Source organism: Ammodytes marinus, assembly GCF_949987685.1.
Source record: "Ammodytes marinus genome assembly, chromosome: 5".
Taxonomy (NCBI): domain Eukaryota; kingdom Metazoa; phylum Chordata; class Actinopteri; order Uranoscopiformes; family Ammodytidae; genus Ammodytes; species Ammodytes marinus.
In genome coordinates this window covers 861,861-864,602 of record NC_137234.1, presented here as the reverse complement: position 1 = coordinate 864,602, position 2,742 = coordinate 861,861, and the positions used below count along the sequence as shown (strand labels likewise).

The 2,742-nt window shown below is 44.9% G+C and overlaps 1 protein-coding gene across 1 annotated transcript in view; it reads right to left on the bottom strand.

The window, feature by feature from the left end:
• Window positions 1–327: 327 nt before the first annotated feature.
• LOC307251116 (muscarinic acetylcholine receptor M4-like) overlaps window positions 328–2,742 on the bottom strand; it is a gene marked incomplete at both ends in the record, with an annotated part of 4,737 nt that continues 2,322 nt past the window's right edge. The window contains 2 exons of the mRNA XM_080028437.1: window positions 328–377; window positions 2,524–2,742. The exon at window positions 2,524–2,742 is cut by the window's right edge and continues 3 nt beyond it. Coding sequence (XP_079884563.1) covers window positions 328–377; window positions 2,524–2,742 — 269 coding nt within the window. The remainder of the gene's footprint in view (window positions 378–2,523) is intronic.

The following is a 2,742-nucleotide window of genomic DNA, read 5'->3' as shown; positions in this document are numbered from 1 at the left end:
TGTTGTTTACAGCAGCAGGGCCCACAGTTTGGTTTACAAACATATTCTAGTCTTACGTTTGGTTCCAGGTTCCTCAAAATAATTTGATTTATGATGATAGAATTATTCAATACTAAGAATTACATGTAGAGAAAATATGTTTAGTAAACTAACTGCAGGCTTTGTGAATGTAAACAAACCCCCATCCTCCCCTCTGACACTACACACTGACCCTTTAAAGAAAAGTGCAATAAAAAATGAAAAACAATTCATCGTAGCCTCTTACATCTCAGTAAACTACAAAACGTTTTTCTAAATGTGACGTTGCACAGCGCGTAGCATCCAGGGTTAATAGCGCTGTTTACGTAGCATAGCCAGTAGCCAGTGGTCCACAGGCTCTTAGGGATACACACATGACAGAAAGCAGCCACCACAGCCATTGTGTTATAAGGAATCCATGTTAGAATGAAGGCCAGTAGAATGGCTAGGATGGTTTTGGTGACCCTGCGCTCCCTTGCTACCACTCTGCGGCGACGTCTCTCGTTGGAACTTAAGTTTGGGCAAGAAGAGAACGCCACAGACGCACACCGGTGAAGCCCTGGAAGTAAAATATACACACACACACACACACACACACACACACACAGAAATAGACACACACACACACACGTCTCAATGAGTTTACCTGAATGTATACATCAAAAATGGTGGAGAAAAATATATTAATTATGCCACTAGAAAGGTGCTCCGAGGAACATTCAGTGTGTGTTAATTCTAGCGCCCCCCTTTGGACTAAAAGCAGTAGTGTTTTTACCACGCCAGCTGTTGTTGTTCCTGGGTGGGCGTATACCCATGAAGGTGCCAACACACTGCACATCGCCGCGCGGCCAGTTTACATAGAAAGTCAATGTATTTCGAGCGCCGCCGCGCGAATCGGCGGCGAGCGGTTCACGCGGCGACGCCAGGGGCGGCGCGGCGCGAATGGGGCGGCGCGGCCGCCGCAGAAGTTGAAAATATTGAACTTTTCGCTGCCGGCCGCGCCGCGATAGCCAATCAGCGTTGAGCTCCTCCCGACATCGGGTGAGTCTGCTGAGCTACAAGACACGTGAAACCTGGCTGGCGGTGCTGTCGGGAAAGGAGGGATGAAGGGAAAAAAGAAGGAAAAGACAGAGAGAGAGAGAGAGAGAGAGAGAAAGAGAGAGAGAGGGAGAAAGTTCCAACACATCGATAAAATGTATGACAGCAGTTTAATGAGACACCTTTTAGTAAAAGGAGCAAGGAATAGACTCACATTTTAGAAGAGAGAAGGAGAGAAAGCCAGGGAAGGTGAAGTACTGCAGATGAGTGAATATGCAGAGACAATGCAAACTAAATAGGACAACTGACACTTCCAAACATTTCCCTAAACATCACAACAATATCAGAGGTATAAACTCTGTTTGGGTTTTCTCTACATGCTGATATGCCGGCGTGAGTGTATATGCACGGCCATGGTCATGGATACATATGTGTGTGTGTGTGTGGGCGGGTTGTGTGTGTATGTGTGTGTGGGCGCATGTGTGGGTGTGTTTACAAAGCTTGGGTGGCAGGTGGCGGGGAGAAATGTTGAGAGGTGCAGTGAGACCAATACAAGGGCCGATGGCAGAGATGATGAAGGCAGAATACTTCAGAGACGCTCCCAACAAAAACAAATAAGTGAGGATGACGACGATGATGAGAGAGATGTAAATAGCGGGAAGAAACTGGGCGTGCACATTCAATGAGTCATCGGGCGGCGGCCGGCGGCGGACACAAATGAGCCAAAATGATCACGCGGCGCGGAACCTGCGATTCGCGCGGCCAACCGCCGCGCCGCGCTGTGCAGTGTGTTGGCACCTTGACGAAGGCATTAAGAAAAACTCTGTATTCTTTTTAACTGCAACCAAATCTACCCTTGGGTGCAAATAGAGTTACCTTATCCTTACCTTATAAAAATAGCATTCTTTGCACTGATGGTCTCTTTTGCTGTTACATGTCATTTATGATGAGAGGAAAAACTAGACCGTTTCTGAAATATTCATTTTTTTTTACGATTTTAACACCTTTCATTGCTGGTTTTTTATCTTATTTCAAGAGGTATTTCTTTTCCAGTGATATCTATGTCGTGTCTTGTTGTGTTGTGGCGTGCGTGGCTATAACCTGGCATGTTGCTACTTGCTACGGTGGGCCCCTTTGTTTACACACCTGTTTACAGAGCCTAGGCTGTGTTTTAACCCTGTTTACAGAGCCTAGGCTGTGTATTAACCCTGTTTACAGAGCCTAGGCTGTGTTTTAAAACATTTATTTTGAGGAGATATTCACTGACTTTGACGAAATGTGATTTTTTTTAAACTTTTTGAAATACTCCTTGAACTGCTTGTTTATTGAACTTATTTATGAAGAGAATTTTAATTGTTTTTATTTTATTATATTATTTTCATTTTTTTTTTAAATGTACATATTTTCGATTTTTTTTACTTGCCTTTTTTTTTACAATTTTTTCCAAATTCATGATTATTTCTTTACCCGTGATATCAGCAGCTGAAGAGGAGTCGTTCTCTATGTCGCGTCTTGCTGTGTTGTGCCGTACGTGGCTCTGATTGGTCGACACATCGTTTATCTCTGACGTTTCGCCCGGCGACCGACTCACTGTGAAAGTCCCTCTGCGCCTCGGAGCTTCTGATTGGTTCACAGACAGCTCGGAACACGGGTCACTGGTTACTAGGCTACGGCGACTCAGGAGGA